The sequence below is a fragment of the Heteronotia binoei genome, chromosome 17 (assembly GCF_032191835.1).
Source record: "Heteronotia binoei isolate CCM8104 ecotype False Entrance Well chromosome 17, APGP_CSIRO_Hbin_v1, whole genome shotgun sequence".
NCBI lineage: Eukaryota > Metazoa > Chordata > Lepidosauria > Squamata > Gekkonidae > Heteronotia > Heteronotia binoei.
In genome coordinates, this window is record NC_083239.1 from 4,575,428 (window position 1) to 4,599,106 (window position 23,679).

The 23,679-nt window shown below is 41.9% G+C and overlaps 2 protein-coding genes across 3 annotated transcripts in view; one reads left to right on the plus strand and one right to left on the minus strand.

The window, feature by feature from the left end:
• MPPED1 (metallophosphoesterase domain containing 1) overlaps window positions 1-9,964 on the plus strand; it is a 144,485-nt gene extending 134,521 nt beyond the window's left edge. For both annotated transcript variants that reach the window (XM_060257930.1, XM_060257931.1), the window contains exons 6-7: window positions 3,010-3,123; window positions 9,493-9,964. In XM_060257930.1, the coding sequence (XP_060113913.1) occupies window positions 3,010-3,123; window positions 9,493-9,611 (233 nt within the window). In that variant the 3' untranslated portion in view covers window positions 9,612-9,964. The remainder of the gene's footprint in view (window positions 1-3,009; window positions 3,124-9,492) is intronic.
• An 8,550-nt stretch (window positions 9,965-18,514) lies between these two features.
• Window positions 18,515-23,679, minus strand: part of EFCAB6 (EF-hand calcium binding domain 6) — a 268,908-nt gene continuing 263,743 nt past the window's right edge. Inside the window, exon 38 of the mRNA XM_060258537.1 lies at window positions 18,515-18,675. Within this exon, the coding sequence (XP_060114520.1) occupies window positions 18,553-18,675 (123 nt within the window). The 3' untranslated portion in view covers window positions 18,515-18,552. The remainder of the gene's footprint in view (window positions 18,676-23,679) is intronic.

The window sequence follows — 23,679 nt, forward strand, 5'->3', positions numbered from 1 at the left end:
ACCCACCAACACCCACCACCAGTCCCATCCCCAGCAACTAGAAGCTTTTAAAAACCAATCCTAAGTTCACAAAAAATCACACTGTGAAGCAAAAAAAAAAAAGCTATGCAAAAAACTAGCAGCATTATCCAGGAGGGGAAGCTGGAAGTCCAAGAGAAGCAGAGACAACCACAGTTACTGTGAGAAGGTCAGCAAGGAGCAACAGTGCAACCTGTCAAAGAACCCTCAACCTGGAAAGAAATGTCAGCTACCTGATCCAGAAAGAAAGAAATGGATGGATGCAATGGATGATGAAATGAAGTCCTTACATGACAAGCAAGCTTGGAAACTTGCAAACTTACCTCCTGAAAGAACAGCTATTGGTTATAAATGGATACTCAAAGTAAAATACAATCCTGATGGCAGTGTGGATTGATACAAAGCACGTCTAGTAGCAAAAGGATACAAGCAAGAACAAGGAATTGACTACACGGAGACTCACCTGTCGTAAGTCATGTTGTGTTCAGAATACTTCTAGCAATTTCAGCCTTGAAAGGTATGCAAGTTGAACACGTGGACATTAAAACAGCTTTCCTCAATGGAGACTTAACAGAGGAAATCTACATGAAACAACCTGAAGGATTTGAAGTTGGAAAGGAAAAACTTGTGTGTAAACTTTAAAAAGGAATTTATGAATTAATACAAGCCACAAGAGGTTGGTCAGATAAGCTGACTGAACTACTAAAGAAGCAAGGATTTCAACAAGGGAAATCAGAACCCTGTTTGTTTACAAGACTCAAAAATGGACAATGCCAGTACATATTGACTTACATTGGCGATCTGATTTTATGTTGCTGCAAGGAAGACATCAAAGAAATAGCTGATGAGCTGAACAAAGATGTGGAAGTCAAACAACTGCTCAATCTAAATGTTTACCAAACTAGGAAACAACAGGAGGGGCAGAACTTGGAGGTCATATAGAGGAATTTCTGGGGAATTCCACGGCAATTTTGATGTCTGTAGCTTGCAGAAGATCAATTCCCTGCAAGTTTGGTGTCTCCAGCATGCCAGGGTGTGTGTGTGTTATACTGCATCACATACCTCACAAACCAAACTGGTTTGTTTGATGGCTAAAAGTTTGTCAGTTTGTGGTTCATGACCTGGGCACACCGTAACCCACAAACCAAACCATGTTTCCCCAGATCATGCCCATCCCTACATACTGCTAAATCTGCCTTTATTCCATCTTAGGCAGGTAAGACGGTTCCCTTCCTCGAGCACGGTGAACTGGCAACTGTGATCCACGCTACGGTCACCTCGAGATTGGACTACTGCAATGCCCTCTACATGGGACTGCTCCTGTCTCGAATCTGGAAACTACAGCTAGTGCAGAATGCAGTGGCTAGGCTGATATTGGGGCTCCCCAAGTGGGAGCACATACAGCCGGGGCTGCGGGAACTGCACTGGCTGCCAATAGTATACTGGATTTGCTACAAGGTACTGGTCATTACCTTTAAAGCCCTATATGGCTGAGAATCTGTCTACCTTAGGGACTGTCTCTCCCCACACGTTCCCCAGGGGGTACTTAGATCTGGAACGCAAAATCTACTATCGATCCCCGGGTCAAGGGAGGCAAGATTGAAATCCACCAGAGAGAGAGCCTTCTCAGTTGTTGCCCCCTATTGATGGAACCAACTTCCGGAGGAGGTTAGGGCCTTGCGGGACCTCGCCCAGTTCTGCAAGGCCTGCAAGACAACACTATTCCCACTAATAGAATTGATTCTGAATTGCCAACACAGTAGCAGGAAAGTATACCTAATAAGTACTGAATGCCACTGGAAATGAAATGCCACCAAATTATATTAGCACCAAATTGTTTTAATTGTTTAATTTTAATTATGAACTGTTGACCTGGTGAATTGTTATATGTAACTACTATGGTTGAATTGTTTTATTGTGATTTTATTGGTTGTGAGCTGCCCTGAGCCTGCTTCGGTGGGGAGGGCCGAATATAAATCTAATGAATCTAAATCTATACCATATCAGACTACAATGTGTCAAATATGATTCTACTAAGATCCAAATCAAGTGGTTCTATTTCTCCAGAATTTTTTTTACAAATAAGTTATAGTGCTTTTAAAAACACAAGAGAAGCCATGTTGGATCAGGCCAACGGCCCATCCAGTCCAACACTCTGTGTCACACAGTGGCAAAAAAATTTATATATACACACACACTGTGGCTAATAGCCACTGATGGACCTGTGCTCCATATTTTTATCTAAACCCCTCTTGAAGGTGGCTATACTTGTGGCCACCTCCTGTGGCAGTGAATTCCACATGTTAATCACCCTTTGGGTGAAGAAGTACTTCCTTTTATCCGTTTTAACCTGTCTGCTCAGCAATTTCATCTGAGGCGAAATTTTTTAACTACATTTTTGTGCAAACTACTTTTTTTTCTGCTCTGTTTTAAATCGTTATAATTGACATGAAAATACAGAGCCTTAAATACAAATAGGTTTACTAACATATACAATGTATCAGGATAAATAGCTTTTGTTTTTATCACAGTTATTCTTGTGTTGGGTGCATGAGAAGTTGGTAAAGGCACCAGGCTTCGAACATTATGACTGCTCCATTCTGCCATCCCATTACTTAAGCGGGATTCAGATGAGCTTATTGGGATTTGGGGTGGTGTATTAAACTACTGCTGGAATAATGAGATACAAAATTAACAAGAACAATTAAATTCGTGTTTCTTTAAAATCCAGAGATGGAAAGATTTCTCTTTAACAGCTGTTTGCATCACAATTAACTCTAATCCCCCCTTTTTTGCTTAGTTTATTATTCTCTTTTATTCCATTCTTCTTTTCCACTTGTTGACCATTGAATATATGTCCATTCAAAGATAATTCTCCATACATTCTTTTTTTTTAAACTAAGAGGTTTCCACTGTGTGAATGTTTAAAATTCAAAGGATAACTTTCTACAGTTAATTTCTTTTGTTCTTTTATTTTTCTTTATTGTGAAGGTTTCCTAGATTGGGTTCCCAAGAAAATGCAAAGAGTGGGGTGTGTTGAGCTGCTGAATACAGTCCAGAGGCGGCTACAACCTCGTCTTCATGTTTTTGGACACATCCATGAAGGTCAGAAACCTTATTTGTGTATAAAATCCCAATCTTTGCAATCATTACTCAGGCCAATGTTTTTCACAAGTATCCTCCATGGTGACCCTTTAATGTAAACTACAGTTGTTGACTAATATAAGTTTTTAAAATCATCATCTTGACTCAGGCAGATTAATCCTAAAACATCTTCTACTGCACTGGCCTCTTATTGATGGCAACACAACAGTAGAGTCTGCTGTCACAGCAGAGAAAAGAAAAGACCCAATCCCAAGAAGCTGAGAGCACAGCAGTTGCACTGGTATTTATAGTGACAATGTTTACACCCACCAATCATGGGGAACCCTGCCAATGATGTCCCAGAGTCTGTAAGATGGGGAAGCAGCCACCCAAAGCACTATGATCCCAGCATGCCTCCCTGACATCCCTCTGCCCCATTCATCCAACATAACAATGGAAAGACAAAGACGAACAGCATTCTCTGCTGTATGGAAGGCTGGGAGATGTCCAACAAGGGTTTGCAGAGATGGAAGTTTCTACAAACACAAGATGTTTTGAGGTTTTTTCACACGTGGGCACATAGGGAAGGAAGCGTAGCTACCCAGTCAGCACTACCGTTCAGTTAGCAGAGGAAACTCCTAAGGCAAGCCCAGGGCCTCTTACAAAAAAGGAAGGATTCAGATACCAGGGAGGCATCATGCTCTGACAAACAGCTGTTTTGGGGAAAAGATAATGGAGGCAGGGAGGTAGGCAGAGAAACATGTTGGGAATAAAAATGAGGGATTCAAATCCTCTCAAGAAGAAAGTAGGCAGTAGGGCAGATATGACCTTTTGGCCAACAACAAGCGTATGTGAAGTTATGTAGAAGGAAGAGAATATCTCATATGTAGCACAACATTTTTCTTACCTCAGAGTATCATAAGACATTTGAAATCTTCTATTGTCAAAATCAGGCATGTATACTAGAAAAGGAAGCAGTATACAGAAATTTATAGTATGTTCAGGCCAAAAAAAGAGAATAATGGAACACCACTAGTGGTTACATACACAGAGCTGGCGCTTGGGAGTTAGCAGACTAGGAGATTGCCTAGGATGCCAGCTTCCAGCAGGGGCAGGGGTGGGTGCTCCCACCCCGCTCACGCAATCTCTGAGCCTCCGGCTCATTTTTTTCTTGGCTCTGAAGGATCGGAGGAGCTCCCCAAGCTGAGAAAGAGTGGCATTTCCCTTCCCCAGTGTCCTCTGAGGGTGCTGGGGAAGCAAAGGGCCAAGTGTTCTTTCGGCTCTGAGGGATCGGAGGAGCTCCCCTGATCCTTCAGAGCCGAAAGAGCGGCATCTCCCTTCCCCAGAGTCCTCTGAGGATGCTGGGGAAGCGAAGGACTGAGTGATCTGGCCCCGCTTGGCTTTCTTGCACTGCTGGAAGGTTGAGTGGGAGGGAGGACATTTGCACGGGGGGAAGGTTAAAGGGGGAGGTTCAAGCCAGCCCCCCAGCACCAGCCCAAATCAGCCCAAACGCCACCCCTGCTTGACTTTTCCACAGTGCGGAAGCTGAGCCAGATGCCCCTATTTGCACAGCGAGCAAATCAAGAGGAAGCTGCCTTATACTGAATCAGACCCTCGGTCCATCAAAGTCAGTGTTGTCTACTCAGACTGGCAGCAGCTTTCCAGGGTCTCAGGCTGAGGTTTTTCACACCTACTTGCCTGGACCCTTTTTTGGAGATGCCGGGGATTGAACCTGGGACCTTCTGCTTACCAAGCAGGTGCTCTATTACTGAGCCACTGTCCCTCCCTTGCATGCCCTGCAGAACCCAGGGAGGTCCTGCAAGGCATGCATCTCTTTGGGCGGCTGGTTCCACAGGACAGGGGGCCACTACTAAGAAGGCCCTCACCCTTATTGGCACAAAGCAGGTAGTTAATAGATCAGGAACCTTCAATAAATGTTGAGATGAAGATTAGAGAAGATAGGGAGGATCATGCTGGGAGAGGTGGTCCCAAAGGATTGAGGGTTCAGTGGTGTTTCCCGTTCTTCAACCCGTACTGAGCTGCATATCTTAGAGTAAATTACTGAAGGGTGCCAAATCCTAAACGGAATTCTAACTGGAGTTTAGTTTAGTTCTCCAAATTCTGGTAGCTTCATTTGCTGCAAAAAAAGGCTTTCTACCTACTCAGCTTAGCACATAACATGGCTCCTTAACTTGAAAAGGCTGACCTGGCCACCTGGATCCTTGCCACAATAACATCAAAACTAGACTACTAAATGAACTATACAATAATCTCCCCTCAAAATCAACTCAGAAACTCCAACTGGTCCAAAATGCCATGGCTTGGCTATTAACAGGAGTTTGATGGAGTATGCGTATTACTCCAATTCTCCGGTTTTATTGCTTGCCCACTTTTTCACTGGTTACCTGGTTTATTTTAAAGTATTTGCTATTACATACAAAGCCCTTCATAGCATTGGCCCCTCTTACTTTGCAGCGCCACCTTTCTCCCTGTGCTGCCCCTGCGTGAATAGGTCAGGAAAGCTCCCAATCTCCTAGCCAGTTTGGTGTAGTAGTTAAGTGTGTGGACTCTTATCTGGGAGAACCGGGTTTGATTCCCCACTCCTCCACTTGCACCTGCTGGAATGGCCTTGGATCAGCCATAGCCCTGGCAGAGGTTGTCCTTGAAAGGGCAGCTGCTGTGAGAGCCCTCTCCAGCCCCACCCACCTCACAGGGTGTCTGTTGTGGGGGAGGAAGGGAAAGGAGATTGTGAGCCGCTCTGAGACTCTTCGGAGTGGAGGGCGGGATATAAATCCAATATCTTCATCTACCTCACAGGGTGTCTGTTGTGGGGGAGGAAGGGAAAGGAGATTGTGAGCCGCTCTGAGACTCTTCGGAGTGGAGGGCGGGATATAAATCCAATATCTTCATTTACCTCACAGGGTGTCTGTTGTGGGGGAGGAAGGGAAAGGAGATTGTGAGCCGCTCTGAGACTCTTCGGAGTGGAGGGCGGGATATAAATCCAATATCTTCATCTACCTCACAGGGTGTCTGTTGTGGGGGAGGAAGGGAAAGGAGATTGTGAGCCGCTCTGAGACTCTTCGGAGTGGAGGGCGGGATATAAATCCAATATCTTCATCTACCTCACAGGATGTCTGTTGTGGGGGAGGAAGGTAAAGGAGATTGTCAGCCGCTCTGAGACTCTTCGGAGTGGAGAGCGGGATATAAATCCAATATCTTCATCTACCTCACAGGATGTCTGTTGTGGGGGAGGAAGGTAAAGGAGATTGTCAGCCGCTCTGAGACTCTTCGGAGTGGAGGGCAGGATATAAATCCAATATCTTTGTCTACCTCACAGGGTGTCTGTTGTGGGGGAGGAAGGGAAAGGAGATTGTGAGCCGCTCTGAGACTCTTCGGAGTGGAGGGCGGGATATAAATCCAGTATCTTTATCTACCTCACAGGGTGTCTGTTGTGGGGGAGGAAGGGAAAGGAGATTGTGAGCCGCTCTGAGACTCTTTGGAGTGGAGGGCGGGATATAAATCCCATATCTTCATCTACCTCACAGGATGTGGGGGAGGAAGGTAAAGGAGATTGTCAGCCGCTCTGAGACTCTTCGGAGTGGAGGGCGGGATATAAATCCAATATCTTCATCTACCTCACAGGGTGTCTGTTGTAGGGGAGGAAGGTAAAGGAGATTGTGAGCCGCTCTGAGACTCTTTGGAGTGGAGGGCGGGATAGAAATCCAATATCTTAATCTACCTCACAGGGTGTCTGTTGTGTGGGAGGAAGGGAATGGAGATTGTGAGCCGCTCTGAGACTCTTCGGAGTGGAGGGCGGGATATAAATCCAATATCTTCATCTACCTCACAGGGTGTCTGTTGTGGGGGAGGAAGGGAAAGGAGATTGTGAGCCGCTCTGAGACTCTTCGGAGTGGAGGGCGGGATATAAATCCAATATCTTCATCTACCTCACAGGATGTCTGTTGTGGGGGAGGAAGGTAAAGGAGATTGTCAGCCGCTCTGAGACTCTTCGGAGTGGAGGGCGGGATATAAATCCAATATCTTCATCTACCTCACAGGATGTCTGTTGTGGGGGAGGAAGGTAAAGGAGATTGTCAGCCGCTCTGAGACTCTTCGGAGTGGAGGGCGGGATATAAATCCAATATCTTTATCTACCTCACAGGGTGTCTGTTGTGGGGGAGGAAGGGAAAGGAGATTGTGAGCCGCTCTGAGACTCTTTGGAGTGGAGGGCGGGATATAAATCCAATATCTTTATCTACCTCACAGGGTGTCTGTTGTGGGGGAGGAAGGGAAAGGAGATTGTGAGCCGCTCTGAGACTCTTCGGAGTGTAGGGCGGGATATAAATCCAATATCTTCATTTACCTCACAGGATGTCTGTTGTGGGGAGGAAGGTAAAGGAGATTGTGAGCCGCTCTGAGACTCTTCGGAGTGGAGGGCGGGATATAAATCCAATATCTTCATCTACCTCACAGGGTGTCTGTTGTGGGGGAGGAAGGGAAAGGAGATTGTGAGCCGCTCTGAGACTCTTCGGAGTGGAGGGCGGGATATAAATCCAATATCATCTTCTTCTAGCCTTACCCAATCCATGTAGAATATTCAAGAGGGCTTTTTTTGTGCAGGTAGTAATGTTGCACTGCATACAATGGCTCACAAACTTACATGGATAAACTTTTGGAACCGTGATTTATATTGTTGTGTATAGTTTATTGTAAGCAGAATCTTTTTAATGTAATCTCTGCATCACTTAAAGTGTCGTGTGAATGCTTATGCTATTCTTCAGTTCTTCTAAAATCCTAAGACATTGGTTATTGAATGCCCCATTTTGTTGATTGAACTGGCTCACTAAGTGTAATCTGCCTTGGGTCCTTGTGAGAAAGGCGTTCTATAAATAATGTAAATAAAAATATCAATCAAAATATTAACTGTTGTTTTATCTATCAGTTGATTCACATCTCCTGCCCTTGACTACCACAAAGATTTTAGGGAAGCAGCGTAAAAACCATCTCTGTAGCTCACCATTTATTCAGACTTCCCCTATGAAGAAAGGTTAAAATGCTTGGGGCTCTTTAGCTTGGAGAAATGTCGACTGCGGGGTGACATGAAAGAGGTTTACAAGATTAATGATAGAGGTTTACAAGATTAAGCATGGGATGGAGAAAGTAGAGAAAGAAATACTTTTCTCCCTTTCTCACAATACAAGAACTCGTGGGCATTTGATGAAATTGCTGAGCAGTCGGGTTAGAACGCATAAAAGGAAGTAGTTCTTCACCAAAAGGGTGATTAACATGTGGAATTCACTGCCACAGGAGGTGGCGGCGGCTACAAGCATAGCCAGCTTCAAGAGGGGATTGGATAAAAATATGGATCAGAGGTCCATTAGTGGCTATTAGCCACAGTATATTATTGGAACTGTCTGGGGCAGTGATGCTCTGTATTCTTGGTGCTTGGGGCAGGGGGGGCAAAGTGGAAGGGCTTCTAGACCCACCTGTAAACCTTCTGATGGCACTTGGGGGGAGTTTTTTTGGCCACTGTGTGACACAGAGTGTTGGACTGGATGGGCCATTGGCCTGATCCAACATGGTTTCTCTTATGTTCTTATGTGACACAGAGTGTTGGACTGGATGGGCCACTGGCTAATCCAACATGGCTTCTCTTATGTTCTTATGTGTGACACAGAGTGTTGGACTGGATGGGCCATTGGCCTGATCCAACATGGCTTCTCTTATGTTCTTATGACTCCCTTCTGAGAAAAAGGACAAATTTGTCTGGAAGAAAGATAGAGCAAGGGCTTGGGAGCTGCCTGGACTAATGACTCCAGAAGCCGTGGCTGTGTATCTGCTCAACTAAAAATCAAGTAGAAACACCCACGCATGCCTTAGCTTGTGCTTATTACTTTTATAAAAGTGAGAAGTAATAAAGTTATAACAAAGTGTTTCAGCTCCCTTTTATAAGGGTTTGTGAACTATACCACTGTGTATGGTATGTTTATTGTTTTTGCAGTGTGTATTGTCAACTTTTACTGTTTTGCTTTTATACTTACATAACAACATACTTACATACTTCATGCTTTGTTCTAGATTATTGTAATCCTATACTGATTGAATTGCCCAACATGGTGTAACTTGCCTTGAGTTTCAATGAGAATGGTGGACTATAAATAAACTACCATCCAAAGAAAAATTCTGTCCAATAGCACTGAATGCTTTCCCAGGTGAACTAATAGGCCAAAATGGTTGCATACGCAGGGCCTCATCTTCAGATCAGTGTTTTTGATGTATTTGTTAAAAACCTCCCTCTCGACTTACTCACTGCTTTAAAATTCTCAGGTTTCCATCTTGCAGCATCAGAGATTATTGCTAACAGCTGTAATTTTGTTCATTTGTGTTTAGGTTATGGAGTTATGGCCGATGGAACTACAACGTATGTGAATGCTTCTGTGTGCACAGTGAATTACCAGCCACTCAATCCTCCCATAGTTATTGATTTGCCTACTCCAAGGAACACTTGATTGTTGCATAACAGTTCTGGAGTCTGCAGCACAAAATGTACAGCTTTGTGCCACTAGCAAAGTATATGAGAAATTACACAAGTACTTTTTTATGGACAATCTGAAGAAGTGTGAATAGATGAAGGAGAAAGGCAATTTGAGATGATGGTCTTCTAAAAGTGCTTTAAGGAATCCAGCATTTTACATTTTTTTAAAAAAAAAAAACCCTTTTAAGTAGAATCTTCATTATACAAAGAGACATCAGTACTTTTTGTATGTATTATATATCAAATTCAGCTTACGAAAAGGAAATTGATTCCATAACATGATTTGTTATAAATATTTACAGTTTTAATGTGCTCAATACAGACCTTCATTCAAAGCTTTCTGAATCAAATGAACATGCTGTGGTGTGGGGAGGAAATTGTACTACATTTTTAAAATGGTCACGGCAGGTATAACATGGCACACTCATGTATTTAAAAGGTTATTTTGTATTTTTTTTCTCAAATGTACAGTCTTTTAGTCTCTCAAAACTAGTGCAGTTAAAACTTTTGTCTTGTTGTTTCTGACATAAAATCTATAGTGATATGTTCAGATTGTTTAACTGTTGTAAATATCAGAAAATTTAAAAAAGGATGTGGCTTAAAATTAGCTGTAAGCTCAGGACTTGAAAATTTGCCCCTTTCTCCATATAAAGCAAGGGGAAAAAGCAAAAAAAAAGGCTATAAAAATTATGTTGTAAATCCTCTTTCAGTTTTAACTTCATGGGTAATCTTTGTATCAGTGTTGAACATATGAACATATGAAGCTGCCTTATACTGAATCAGACCCTCAGTCCATCGAAATCAGTATTTTCTACTCAGACTGGCAGCGGCTCTTCAGGGTCTCAAGCTAAGGTTTTTCATGCCTATTTGCCTGGACCCTTTTTAGTTGGAGATGCCGGGGATTGGACCTGGGACCTTCTGCTTACCAAGCAGATGCTCTACCACTGAGCCACCGTACCTCCCCCGAGTATTCAGAGGCTCCAGTAAAATTGGTCTCATTCACCAACTATAATGTTCCATGTTGACTGTTTGTGGCCAGTAACACCAGAATCAAGTGAAATCCACATCTACTCAGATCTAATCGAAATGTACTGGAGCATACTCTATAAAGAAAAACCAACATTCTAGCCTATCAGATACACTTTAAAGTGCCAATAGAGTAAAAAAGAAAGGCCGTTTTCCCACTGAGCTTACCTCGGAGCGACGTCCCTCTTCACCGCGCAGCGTCTGCGCGGATTTCCCACCAATTGCTCCGAGGCTGCTCCGAGGAACCAGGAAGTTCCAGACCTTTTGCGTCGCAAATGGAAACCGCTGAAAACCAGTTTACGTTAGCGACGCAAAAGCCGCGACTCTACTTGGTTACTTGGAGCAGTTGGTGGGAAATCCGCGCAGATGCTGCGCGGTGAAGAGGGACGTCGCTCCGAGGTAAGCTCAGTGGGAAAACGGCCAAAGAAAAGAACTCTAAGCAGCTGTAATTTTAAATAAAGTATTTCCATATTGAGTGGCAGTCCATAAGAGCACTCTATTGGAAACATAAATATGCATTTTAACAACATTATCTGCCCTTCCTGCCTTCCTTCCTTCCTTCCAACATAACTTAAGAAGCGGGGGGCTCAGGGTAAAATCTAAGAGGTGTAAAGAATTATAGACTTGTTTCATGTTGTTCTCCAATTTGTAATCTCAGGATAAACACACACATTCAATAATCTATTGCCAGCCCTGAAACAAGAAACATAAAACCAGCCTCATCACTTTATGACAACCCTATATCATTTATGGTTCACACTCAGGTGTCTACATTTAGGACTGTATACAGAAGGGTTAATATGAAACAGGCTGTATTTGTAGGAAAGTGGCAAGGATCACTAATCGCCGCTGCAGGGAGAAGTGTAAGTACTCGTGCAAAGTGTAAGTACTCTCCACATATACAACCAAGTTCACCTTGGTTTTTCTTCATGTGGTCAGGTAATTTGACGTTGTGAACCAGCCTTGTTATGGCTACTTTTAAAAGACATGTCTGATGAGGGTCTTTTCTGCATTCTCATTTTACTCACTGTTAAGTTCTTGTTTCTTCATGTCCCCCCCCTCCCCTTCTGTACGTGTTTTGCTCCTTCCAGTTGTCAATTTGATACCAAACGGCTTTATTTCCAATTTAGAGAAAGTAGAGAAAGAAGTACTTTTCTCCCTTTCTCACAATACAAGAACTCGTGGGCATTCGATGAAATTGCTGAGCAGACAGGTTAAAACGGATAAAAGGAAGTATTTCTTCACCCAAAGGGTGATTAACATGTGGAATTCACTGCCACAGGAGGTGGTGGCGGCCACAAATATAGCCACCTTCAAGAGGGGTTTAGATAAAAATATGGAGCACAGGTCCATCAGTGGCTATTAGCCACAGTGTGTGTGTATATATAAATTTTTTTGCCGCTGTGTGACACAGAGTGTTGGACTGGATGGGCCACTGGCCTCATCCAACATGGCTTCTCTTATGTTCTTCTGTGACACAGAGTGTTGGACTGGATGGGCCGTTGGCCTGATCCAACATGGCTTCTCTTATGTTCTTATCTACAGGGAGACATGCTTGAAATAAAGCTGTTTGATACAGATTTGACCACTAGTGGGAGCAAGACAGGAGTGGAACAGGGGGGAAAACATGAAGAAATGAGAATGTGGAATAGCCCCAGGTTTTGCAGTGAAAAACCAGAAAGTTGTCAGCATAGCACTTCAGAAACATTTTGAAAAAGGAAGCAGAACTTTCTGTTACAAGAGGCCTTTATCTTTGTCTCAAAAAAATTTCTTTGATGTTCAGGAAGTATTCTCTATACCAGAGGTGGCCAATGGTAGCTCTCCATATATTTTTTTTGCCTACAACTCCCATCACCCCCAGCCATTGGCCATGCTGGCTGGGGCTGATGGGAGTTGTAGGTAAAAAACATCTGGAGAGCTACCGTTGGCCACCCCTACCCTATACAATATATTTTTTTTCCTGAGGTACATTCTTCAAGATAAAGTGCAGTTGCTACTTTAAAAAAGGAAATATTAAGAAGCATTTGAAGTTATGGAAGTTGAATCATTTCAGCACAACTGGATGTTGTAACTCTATGTCAAGCATGTTAGACAAATAAAAATATTTTAAAATCTTGTTTTATTGTGTGATTTAAGTTTTGATGGGAAGCCATTGTACATAAAAAAACACAGCAATTATATTGTTATAAATATCTGATTTAGCAACGCTTTTTCACAATCTCTGTGCATCACAATGATAGAAACTCACATGTGCACAGAGTATAATTCAGAAATTTCAAGAGATAGAAAATTGGTTCTGTGGTCTTTCTGGCATCCTTAGTGCTTTCAGATGCCCCTCCCCTCATCCCAATAATGAAAGTTTCTGAAGCCCAATTTTTAAAATTTAAAATATTAGTGTCTGCTCATAATCTGTTACATCCCACATTGGAAAGTTTACAAAGGGAGGGGTTTGCAGGATAGAAGAACCAACACTTTAATACAGACACGCTTTAGCTTTCTGGGAGAAGCAACCATTCAGGGGAGACAAATCTTGGCACAGGATCTGAAGAGAGGTGACTAAGGATGGGCACAAACTAGGAAAATGGTGGTTCATTTCATTACGTGGTTCACTGGTGTGCTCAGTTCATTGGTTCATGTTGATTCAAGTTTGTTTGTTTTTTAAATTTCCCAAACCATTTCATGGTTTATTGGTTCAGGAAGGTGTAGAACGCCCTCTCCAGTAGGCTAGAGATGCCAAAACTGCAGCAAACTCTTCAGCAGACACTCCTCTACCTGCTCTCCAAGTTTAGTGTAAATTGGATTTTGGGGCCAAGCTACAGCCCCCCCAAAGCAGGTGCCCCCGGTAAACTGCTCTCCTAGGAGTATGTCAAGCTGGGGAAAGAAAGGGAAGCCAGCTGGTCAGTTTCACTCGTGGCTGATCAGCTGCTAGGCTCTTAGCTATGTAATGAAAATTACAATTTTATTTATTTATTATTTATTTATTTTATGATTTGTATCCCGCCCTTCCCACCAAGGTGGCTCAGGGCGGCTTACAACAGATAAATCAAACATAAAATTTTAAGTTAGGTATTTAAGACATTTAAACATTTAAAACATTTAAAACATATAAACATTTAAGCATTGCGGCAGTATGAATAACAAGAATCTGATAGAACTACACTTAGTTTCCTATGCCATTTAGGTGTAAGCCAGCCGGAAGAGGGTTTACAGGCCCTGCGGAACTGAGTAAGGTCCCACAGGGCCCTCACCTCCTCCGGCAGCTGGTTCCACCATGAAGGGGCCATAACAGAGAAGGCCCTGTCCCTAGTAGATTTTAAGCGGGCTTCTTTGGCCCAGGGATAACGAGAAGATTTTGTGTTCCCGGTCTCAGTACTCTCTGGGGAACATGTGGGGAGAGACGGTCCTTCAGGTAGGCAGGTCCTAGGCCATATAGGGCTTTAAAGGTAATGACCAGCACCTTGTACCAGACTCGGTATGTTATTGGCAGCCAGTGCAGAACCCAAAGACCCGGCCAAATGTGCTCCCATCTTGGGAGCCCCAATAACAGCCGGGCTGCGGCATTCTGCACCAACTGCAATTTCCGAGTTCGGCACAGGGGCAGCCCCATGTAGAGGAGGAGATAGGTGGTGAGCCATACAGCCCTTCTCCATGTGAATAGCAGTCCCAGGGCATCGGGGAGTTAAATTCTACACTGTAAATGAAGAATACCTGGGATGAGAGGACTGTGTAGATAAGAAGCAGGCAGCTTAGAGAAAGGCGGAGGTTTCAAGAGGCAGCTTCAAAGGGAGAAGATGTCAGGCTCTGTAACTTTCCTATAAGAAAAGCCATATAGTACTAACCAAATGGACTCTTCATACTAACCCCAAAAGCCTTTGTTGTATTGTAGCTAGCATGCATATCAAAGAGACACTGTTTGAAGTGTTAACCTTGTGCAGAGTGTGAAAGGAGTAAAAGAATGTGGCCGTTAATAGATACCATGTCCGGCCAGCATCCTCTTTTAGGCAAAGAGATAAGGGGGAGCTCTCATGTGAAAGTTTGCACTTTCAGTTTCTTTTGTTATGAGAATCACTTTTGTTTAGATAATACTTTGATGTAGGATTCCATAAGACCCAGGGACCCCCAGTCTCTGGCATTAGTCTCAACTTCTGTATCTCGCAATGAGTTTCCAAATAAAGTGTCCATTTGTATCAATGAACACGGCCTTGAGTCTCCATCGCCTGACAGAAGAAGCTTCCAGAGGAGAGAGGAAGAGTATGGCTTCGAGCAGAGAAGGCAGCTTGGAAGAGGAGGAAGGGACTTCTGAGCTGCCTGAAGGCTGCAGAGAGGCTTCACATCCCGTTCTGGACCCAGTCTGGTTCCTTGGAAGACTGATGGCCTTGTGAAGTAGGGGAGGGACGGTGGCTCAGTGGTAGAGCATCTGCTTGGGAAGCAGAAGGTCCCAGGTTCAATCCCCGGCATCTCCAACTAAAAAGGATCCAGGCAAATAGGTGTGAAAAACCTCAGCTTGAGACCCTGGAGAGCTGCTGCCAGTCTGAGAAGACAATACTGACTTTGATGGACCAAGGGTCTGATTCAGTATAAGGCAGCTTCATATGTTCATATGAAGTAGACATTTCTTTTTCCATCTAAAGCTCACTGGGTGAGTGAGGGATTCTCACTGTAATTTCTGTTAAAGTTGAATAAAGCTGCATTCCTTTGTTCACAGTTATTGCTTCCATGAATCAATAGAATCATGGGTAATACAAGCTATCTGATTGGGGGGCGGGGAGTGAAACTGACTTGAAGGGACAGGGCAGCTTTCCTTGACCAAGAAATTGACCTGAAGTGGCAGGGAGCTGGGAAATCACTCTACACTAGAATTCTGGAAAAATAAACCAAAGGATGTCTGGAAAAAACAAACAAACATGAGCCAAATGACATACTGAGGAAAAAAGCCAGTTCATTTTCCTGTTTGGGTATGACACGATCAAATGAACCAGTTTGGAACAAACCATGAATAGGCCCATGCCTAGAGGTGACTAATCAAGATAGAGATATAAAAGGGATAATCTTAGTCTGAACAAGAAAAGCTGGTCATTAACTTCAATAAGATTTAGTCTGTGGGTGTTTTCGCACTTACGTTTTACTGGCGCGAAGACCCTCCTCACGCCGGCGGATCTGCAGTGATTTCGCACTAGAAGCGCCGGCGCAGCCCAAAGAGCCGGCTACTTCCGTCGCTAAGCCAGCGCAAACGTTTTCCTGCTTCTTGGCGGTTTCCGTTTGCGCTGGCTTAGCGACGGAAGTAACCGGCGCAATGGGCTGCGCCGGCGCTTCTAGTGCGAAATCACTGCAGATCCGCCGGCGTGAGGAGGGTCTTCGCGCCAGTAAAACGTAAGTGCGAAAACACCCTGTGTTTTTGGAATAATTCTGGCACCAATAGGCATTTTAAATATGACCTTTTAAAATACCTTTTTGAAACAACCCACCCTTCCTAAGGCTAGGTAACCCCCTCCCCTCCACACACACAAATGACATCCATATATTCCTTCCTGCAAATCTGAGTTCATAGGTGGTTGAATATAATTTTTTTTATATCGAGTCACATTAACCTCAAAATGAATCTAGTCAGTTATCTTAGGCCGTCAGTCTGATAGTTGTTCCAATAGATTCACACATTTTTGCCTGCAACTCCTTCCAACTGCAAACAAGTTCTTAAAAGGCTACAAGAAGTTCTTACCGAAGTCATCCACCTCACTAATCCTAGGCAGATCTTCTCCCCTTTCTCTTTAAAAAGTGCGTTGTAGGAGGCATGGATTGGATTCTTCTTTCCTAGGATCCTGAACAGCAGCATTCACTTACGAGGGCGCTAAATGCTGCTCTTGCCTGCCCAAGACTGGAATTTTTCTCCCAGTTCAGCTCTGAGTCCAGAATTCAGCCAAGCAGAGTAAAAAAATATGCTTCAAACAGCTAAGTCAAATGTGCAACAAGACAGGTGTGCCCATACCTTTCCCACTCTGGTGTTGTTTAAAAACAGCACCCCATTGCTTGCTTTTTAAGTGACTATGACAGGCTGATTTACTTTAATAGCAATCCAGAGAATGGGGGAAATACTTCATGGTTCCTGGTTGCTTTCCTTGAAATAACAGGCACTTCAGACATCTGCAGTTGTCTTTCGCAACACATCTAATTTGGTGCATGTTGGGGGATGAAGCTTCTTCCCCTGCGGTCTAGCAAAGCTGGCTTGCTGCCTATTGGGGGAGAAAGGCATAGCCTCTGAGTCTATCTCCGCCCCCCCCCCCCCCCGGCCTTTCTAGCAGATACAAGCCAAATTGTTCTCCTGCCTATCTATTGTTCATTCTGCTCCAGACAATGGAATCATACCTCAGGCAAACAGCTATACTTACACAGAATAAGAACATTCTTCCAAAGCCATCAAGAAGGTGCAATGACTAGTGGAAAGTAAAAGCAGCACAAAAATGCTCCTCAAGGGCCTATGGCTGAGTTCCCAGTTTCCTACATACCTGCTGAAGCAGGGTCATTCCCCTCACTCCCCCAGCTGCCTTCGAAACCAAAACCAGATTGATGAGGCACCAGAATAATTTGTCATTCTGGAAGGGTTCCAAATCCAACTATTCCAAAATGTCAGAAATCAATAATTTGGATGTGGAGAGCTTTTGATGGGAGGGAAGGCAGTGTGGTATAGCCTGATCTCATCAGATCTTGGAAGCTAAGCAGGGTTGATACTTGGAAGAGAGACTACCAAGGAAGATTGTCCAGAGGAAGGCAATGGTGAACCATCTCTTGTATCCTGCTTCGGCAGGGGAGGGCGGGGTACAAATAAAATTTATTATTATTATTATTATTGTTCTCACTTGCCTTGCTGGAGTCACATTAAAACAACTGCAACTTGACAGCACTTTACCCAGCACCCAGTGCTTCTGATATGAAGGGAGGGTTGGATCTTGGATTAATAAATTGCCTGATGCGGACCATCAGTTCAACAGAGCTAAACACACCTTATTCTGTGTTTATTATAGCAGATGGATTCTGAGATATCTAGTTAGATAGAAGATAGATGAAGATATTGGATTTATATCCCGCCCTCCACTCCAAAGAGTCTCAGAGCGGCTCACAATCTCCTTTCCCTTCCTCCCCCACAACAGACACCCTGTGAGGTAGAAGAAGATATTGGATTTATATCTCGCCCTCCACTCTGAAGAGTCTCAGAGCGGCTCACAATCTCCTTTCCCTTCCTCCTCCACAACAGACACCCTGTGAGGTAGATGAAGATATTGGATTTATATCCCGCCCTCCACTCCGAAGAGTCTCAGAGCGGCTCACAATCTCCTTTCCCTTCCTCCCCCACAACAGACACCCTGTGAGGTGGGTGGGGCTGGAGAGGGCTCTCACAGCAGCTGCCCTTTCAAGGACAACCTCTGCCAGAGCTATGGCTGACCCAAGGCCATTCCAGCAGGTGCAAGTGGAGGAGTGGGAATCAAACCCGGTTCTCCCAGATAAGAGTCCGCACACTTAACCACTACACCAAACTGAATAATACAGAATAATAAGGTACTGAACATAAACTGGAAAATTACAGCAGAATGTGTTGAATGGTCTGCCTTTTAGAATTCATTTTCTTAATAAAACATTTTAATTTAAAGAAACTAAAGCTGGAAGAATTTTGTTCTCAGTTTCCCCCAGTTAAATGGATTTAAAAATGAACAAGCCCAACAACTGAAACATTTCTGCACGGTTCTCCCTGTGTCGGCTTCATAAAATTTCGGATGAACTGTTTAATCCAGAGATTGGATTTATATAGTTTTATTAAATTGAGCTGAAGAAATTAATTTTGGTAATCGCATTGCTCTTGTGTACAAATCTTTCAAGACTGGGAGATAGCTCTCCTCCTCCTACTGCAGAAATGCTCTGAGGAATTCATTGTAGGAGATTTGGGAAGTTAATGCTTTGTCGTAATATTCCAAGATGTGGAAAAACTCCTCTTCGGACAGATTGACACTGTACTTTCGGAGTACCTGTACAACACACAAAAAAAAGGCACTGCTTATTTTCAATTAGAGGTACCTAAGGAAAGCATGCCGAAGGAAAATAGTAGGGAATCTGTACTTTTGATTGAAGACAAATACCCCTAGGACTTATGTAACATTTGGAGTTACTTTTCTCAATGTTCCCATGAGAGCAACATGGTTCTATGCTTCCCACACTATCTACTAAGAGCCACCACCCCATGTCACGTCCCTTCTGGTCTCCTGCTGGCTGCCACTTACACAGACACACCAATAATAATAATAATAATAATAATAATAATAATAATAATAATAATAATAATAATAATAATAATAATAATAATAATACTTTTTTTCCAATTTCAAATTTTTATTAAAACAATAACATATACATCGTTTAATAAACATCAACTATAACACTAACAAACATAGAATCTATCCATGAGCCATCATATTACAGAACATGTCAAGCAGAGTATAATTCTAATATAAAGCAAAATTCAAGTACTTGTCCGGTAATTTACACAGTATATTTTGTTCAGAATGTACATAATTAAAAAAAAGGAACCATTTTTCCACAAACAAGTTTTTTACCTGACCTGTATCAGATGTTTCAGAAATTCTTATGGTAGTAGCCAGTTTATCCATCACTACTAGGTCCCAAATTTTTAAAAACCAAGCACGTTTAGCAGGTAATATAGACGCCTTCCAGTGTTGGGCTATTATTAATTTTGCTGCTAAGATAAGTAATGCAGCCAATTCACTCTTATGACTAGGCACTTCTATGTTTTTCCAAAGGTTGAGTAATATGGAGTCTGGAGTAAAGGGAACTTTATGAGCAATTATGTGTTCAATAGTGGGCAGAATTTTCCTCCAGAATTCCCTTACCACTGGGCATTCCCACCAGCAATGTATAAAGGAGCCTAAGAGACCACACCCTCTCCAGCATTTGGCGTCTTTTGATCTTTTAGCATAATATATACGTAGCGGAGTCAGGTACCATCTAGAGAATATTTTAAAGTTTTGTAGCCTTAAGTTCAAAATGGGAATATGGAATAAATATAAAGACCATAGTTTAGTCCAGCTTTCTGGAGTAAAAGTAGTTCCACAATCTTTATTCCATGCTTTCATGATGGAACTTTCTTGGGGTTGGTTTAGATTGCTTAATTCTTTATAAATAACTGCTGTCTTTCCTTTCAGTTTGGGAGACGAATCCATCATAGCTTCCTCAAATGCACTCAGGGGTCTATTTAATTGAGAAATAATGTTAGGATTGTGAAGTAGATGGTGTAGCTGAATATATTGCAACCAGTTTACCTGAAAAAGGTACTTTTTTCCAGATTTTTTAAAGATCTCATTTGATTATTAATAATTAGTTGTTTAAATCTGAGCACGCCAGCCATTTTCCAGTACTTGAAACTTGCAGAGTCTTTTGCTGCAGGAAACCAGTCCTGACCCAAAAAAACTGTAGCAGGGGATGGATTTGGTGCTAATAGGTTTCTATATCTATCCCATATATTCAGAGTTACTTTCAAAAACGGATTGAATTGAAGATTTAAGTTAGGTGACGTAGGCTTATTCCAGATTATTTCATATAGCAACTTAGGTTCTATATAGGATTGTTCAATAGACACCCAGTCTTTGTCAATTTGAGGAGCTGCGTATAGTAAAATATATTTTAGTTGTGCCACCAAATAATATTTTTCCAAGTCTGGGAGTGCCAGTCCACCCTGTGATAAAGGTTTCACTAAGGTCGAGTAGGCTATCCTATGTTTTTTTTTTCCCCCATATAAAATCTAGAAATAGGGCTTTCCATTTTTTAAAACTTTCTAATTTAATAGCAATGGGGAGATTTTGAAATAAAAATAAGAATTTTGGAAGGATAAAGACTTTAATTTGTTCTATTTTTTTCTAATAGGCTCAGTACCAGTTTCTCACAGTTATTAAAAGATGTTGAAATATCTTTTAGCAGGGGATCAAAATTGACCCTAAAAAGATTTTGCAGGTCCAAAGGGATTAAAATACCTAGATGTCTAATGTGAGATTTCACCCATTTGAAATGAAAAGCGACTTTTAATTTGGATTCCAAGTCAGGTTTCAACCAAATAGGCTATATTTCTGATTTCTGAAAGTTTATTGTGAACCCTGACACTCTTCCAAAGTCTTCAATTAAAGAAATTAATTTGTTTAATGACGGCATGGGGTTTGTGCAGTAGAACATCATATCGTCAGCAAACAGACTTAGTTTGTATGAAGTTTTATGGGAGCCGATAGGCACTCCCTTTATATCTGGATCAGATCTCACAGCCATAGCTAGGGGTTCTAGGGACAAGGCAAACAAAATTGGGGACAAGGGGCAGCCTTGTCTCGTACCTCTAGAAAGTGTCCAACACCTGGAATTATAATTGTTAATAGACAAAAAAGCTTTAGGTTCTGCATAAATGGCTTGTATTGAACGTAAAAAATTAGGGCCAAAACCCATCTTTGCAAGGACCGCCTTTAGAAAAGGGATTTCCACCTTGTCAAAGGCTTTTTCGGCATCAAGAGAAAGCATGACCGCCTCTGTTTTAGTGTGTACAAAAATTAATAATATTCAAAGTTTTCCTAATGTTGTCCGTTATTGACCTTTCTGGAATAAATCCAGCTTGGTCCTTATCAATGTAGTTAGCGATGATTTTGTTTAGTCTAGCCGCTAATGCAGAGGGAAAAATTTTAAAATCATGGTTGAGTATAGAAATTGGTCTATATGAGCTTACATTCAATTTATCTTTATCTGGTTTGGGTAGGACTATTACTCTTGCTTCCTTCCATGAGTCAGGCATAGAGCCTCTGGTAAGCACTGAATTACATGTATTCAAGAGAGGTACCAGTATGTTTGGTAAGAATTTTTTGTAGAATTCTGATGTCAAGCCATCATTTCCTGGAGCCTTATTATTTTTCATAGTCTTTATGTTTTGCTGCAGTTCTATACTCTCAATAGGCTTTTCCAAAAAATTTAAGTGGTCTTCAGAGATTTTGGATTTGAAATTAATTTTATTTAGAAAATCATTGATGTTACTCATCTGTGGGTTGTTAGAACTATAAAGTTCTTTATAATATGCTAGGAATTGTGCCGTAATCTCTTTTGATTTTAAATGAAGCTCACCTTTTGGGGATTTTATAGCGTGGATTAATGAAGAGTTTTGTTTTTTGGCTATTCTGTTTTTGAGAAGTTTTAAGTATTTGGGGGATTTAGTAATATATCTCTGTTTTATATACATTAATTGTTTTTGGATTTGGGAAGTTTCTAGTAGAGCTAATTTTTTGCGTTCAAATTCCAGTTTTTTTACCACCAAATCGCATGTGTCTCAGCTCTAAAGTTTTAATTTTATTTTGTAGATCACCAATGGTCTTTTGTTTTTCTCTTTTATAGTGAGATGCCAGAGAGAGGAGATTACCCCGCATGACCGCTTTAAATGCGTCCCACACAATTTCCTGTTTCACCCCACATGAACTATTAAAATGAAAATATTCTACAATCTGTTTCTCAACTAAATCACAAAAACTTTTGTCATTTAATAATAAAGAATTTAAGGACCATGAGCGGCTGGTGTTGTCTTTGTTATTTAAGTCCATAGAAACTGAAATAGTTGAATGGTCAGACAAATTTTGGGAGCCAATATCGGCCTCAGTTATGTACTGTAACAAACCACTAGACATGAGTATGTAGTCAATGCGAGAGTAGGTGTTGTGGGCCGGGGGAAAAAAGGAATATTGTTTTACTCCTGGGTTTAGCGTTCTCCATACATCATTCAGATCATGTTTTAAAAATAATGGTTGTAATTTAGGTAAGTTTTGTATTCTTTTGGCCTCCAATCTATTTTTATAAGTTTTATCTAATTTGGGATCATCTATTTGGTTAAGATCACCTCCCAACACTATTTCCCCCTTTTTGAACTCATTTAGTTTTGAAAAAACAGTCTCCAAGAATTCCATTTGGTTGTTGTTTGGGGCATATACTGACGCTATAGTTAAAGGTGAACCATCTAAAATACCATTGAGAAACAGAAATCTGCCATGGGGGTCCACTAGGGTTTTTTCACATTGGAAGGGGGTGTTTTTAGAAACCAATATGGCAACTCCTCTCGCCTTGGATGAGCCTGGGGCTTGAAAGCTTTGCGAGAACCATTTCGATTTTAAAATGGGATCGCTCACTTTCTTGCAATGAGTTTCTTGTAGACACAAAATGTTGGCTTTCATTTTATACATAAGGTTTGAAATTCTCTTAACTTTTATACAATTACCTAGACCTCTGCAGTTCCAAGATATTGTTTTTATATGGTTAGACATTTTTGTACTCAGTATACTTCAACTTTCTTACGTATAACTCAGTATGACAGCCTTTCTGGATAGTTCCTTATACAACCAGAATAAACAAAACTCTAAATACTTACTATATCCTTTGGTAGGAAAAAAAGAACAAAGTAAAAAACTGTATAACAATTTACACAATCCTCAAATAATGGGATTCAGTTCCACCCCTCTTCCTGTGGAGAGGGTTAAGAGAGCCTTTAGACATAAAGCTCACTCCGCGGAACTGCTAGTGCAAATGCACTAAACCTTAGGCCAGGTACAATTACACTTAAATACTGGGAGGGCACTATAGATCTATTGAAATTTAAAACAAGTGTTCACACCCCCTCCCCCCCACTGATTTACAAAAAACCTTGGGCAGTTCCGCAGGGCCTGCAAGCCAGCCCTCTTCCGGCTGGCCTATAACTAACTGACATTGGAAACTTTATGGAAGGTTGTAGTGTATCATTTTGGCAGATCGCTTGTTCGATATGTTTTATTATTCTACTGTTTTAAATTGTCTAAATTGATGTATTTTTAAAGCCGTCGTCGTAAAATTGATGTATTTTAAAGCCAAACTTTATGTTAGATTTTATATGTTGTGAGCCACCCTGAGCCGCTTCGGCGGGAAGGGCGGGATATAAATTGAAATAAACTGAAACTGAAACACTGGCTATTGCA